The 2,153-nt window shown below is 47.3% G+C and overlaps 1 protein-coding gene across 1 annotated transcript; it reads right to left on the bottom strand.

Moving 5' to 3' along the window:
- Positions 1–610: 610 nt before the first annotated feature.
- On the bottom strand, positions 611–1,745 carry LOC308295464 (natterin-3-like; the record flags this gene model as incomplete). Its single annotated transcript, XM_080738514.1, has 1 exon — positions 611–1,745. One exon carries the CDS (start codon positions 1,743–1,745, stop codon positions 711–713), a length of 1,035 nt encoding a protein of 344 aa, XP_080594640.1. The 3' UTR covers positions 611–710.
- Between the last annotated feature and the right edge of the window lie 408 nt (positions 1,746–2,153).

Below are 2,153 nucleotides of genomic sequence, written 5' to 3'. Positions count from 1 at the left end.
TTCCAGTTAACTCAATTTCCAGCATAACCTTCATTCAACACATCCACTCTCAAAATAACAAACAAAATAAAAGCAACATACTTCTTAAACCACACTTCTTCTTGGGACAAACTCCTTCTTGGACAAAACAAAAATTACTCTCATGCAAATTCAAATTCCAGTTTTCATCTTTTGTAAAAATATGCTTTCACATTATTATTCATTGTTCACATTATTGATTTTTCACATCTCCACTTCCATATAAATTGCAATAGGTGTCTTGATGTAACCAAACTCTATAGCAGGCTCACTGCGGCCTTCCCCATTTGCCTGCTAATTACATATACCGGCCTACAGGGGGCTCCAAAAAACCCTACACGGGCAGCAGAGTTTTGCACATATTGCAGTTTCTTGAAAACTTTGGGGTGGCACCGTAGAGAAGGCTATTGCACGGAGGCGGGCAATGTTTCGGAGGTGGAAAAAGGCTGTTTTGGTAATGTTGTTGACATGGGATTGGAAGGAGAGGGTGGGGTCCAGGATGACACAGAGGTTGCTGGTGGAGGCCTGGAGGGAGTGATAGTGGAACCATCAATATTGAGGGAGAGGTTCATGGTGGAGCGGGTGAGGGCTTTGGGACCAATAATGATAATTTCAGATTCATTGCTGTTGAGTTTGAGGAAGTTTTTTTGCATCCATGTTTTAATATCAGTCAGGCAGGTGGTGAGGTGGTCTTAGGGGCAGGGCTTGGCGTTGGCCACAGGCTTACAGCGGTCGACCACTGCCCGAACCTCTCCGGTCTGCACCCCATTGTACTTGCCTACAATGGAGGTCGTCCGGGTCTTCCCATTGCGGTAGGTCCGACTGAGGCGGGCCGTGTAGGGGATGTCAGCCTTGATCTGACGGCCCTCCATTCGGACAGTACAGGAGTGGTTCGGTGGGATGGTGACTTGCACCTCAACAGAGTGGGTCTCAGACTTCCTTTTAGTGGTCCCTTTGTCAAACTGCAGCGTCTGCTGCAACGTGACTTCAATATTCGCGGAGCCGATGAGGGGGATCCCGGCAGTGATGCCAGTGGTGACACCCACCATGGTGGAGCTGCCCATGTTCCAGCTGTTTTCCACCTCAGTTGTCTTGGAGAGAGACACGGTCTTCACCACAATCCGGCACCCATTGTTGGTCACCTGAGATCTGCGCATGGTCGCTGGTGGCTGCCGCAAGATCCCTGCCTCATCAATTAAGTACTTGACATCAGTGACATCCTGTCTAACGACATCCCTGTTAATGGTCAGTACCTGATATTCTCTATACCAGTACTCATAATCCCCCCAGGGGAGGTAAAATGACTTGTTCACAACATCCACCTTACCAAGTCCATACTTGTTTTTCCCCACATACCACTTGCGTCTTCCAGAACAGGTCTTGACAGAGTGTGGAGGCACTGAACCGTAGTTACCGTCCTTCCACTCCAGGAACTCAAAGTTATCCTTGTTGACCAGGATCTTGAAGTAGGGGGCGACCCCCACGTGGCTTCTATAAGGGTAGTGGCAGTAAGGACCCAGTTTTGGACTGTAGAACCCAGAATGACATTCACGGTATGTGGATTTACAGACGTAGTCTCTGCGTTTAGTGTATTGGTTGTAAATGGAAACAGCATCGTTGGGGAGGGAACCGGTCCAAGTCACCCACTCCAGATTGACATTGTCCTCAAATATTCTCTGCTCGGCCAGCCCCAACAGGGCTAAGAACACCAATGCTGACAGCTTCATCTAGAGACAGTCAAAGTGAGGAAATCAGTCTTGATTATATTATTTTTTCCATAGTCCTAGATTAAGGAAGTTAATCAGTTTTCAAATAATGCCAAATGGTAAATGATAAAAATCTGTCATTGCAGTCTACACAGCTGGGAGAGTGTTTTCTGCAGGTCTTTCAGTCCGAGTGTATCAAAGGGTGCGTTCGGAAATGCGCACCGGGTCGGGTTAGGGTTCGGGTTAGTTTTAGGGATAGTTTTACTGAGGTTAGGGTTAGGTTTAGGCATAGTTTTACTGAGGTTAGGGTTAGGGTTAGGGTTAGGTTTAGGCATAGTTTTACTGAGGTTAGTGTTAGGATTAGGGTTGGGTTTAGGCACTCACTACACTGAGCACACTCCCGGTGCGCATTTTAGAACGCACCCTTTG

Source organism: Nannobrachium achirus (assembly GCF_963921795.1).
Source record: "Nannobrachium achirus genome assembly, chromosome: 12".
Classification (NCBI taxonomy): domain Eukaryota; kingdom Metazoa; phylum Chordata; class Actinopteri; order Myctophiformes; family Myctophidae; genus Nannobrachium; species Nannobrachium achirus.
The sequence above is the reverse complement of the archived record's forward strand: the minus strand, read 5'-3'. Positions and strand labels throughout refer to the sequence as shown.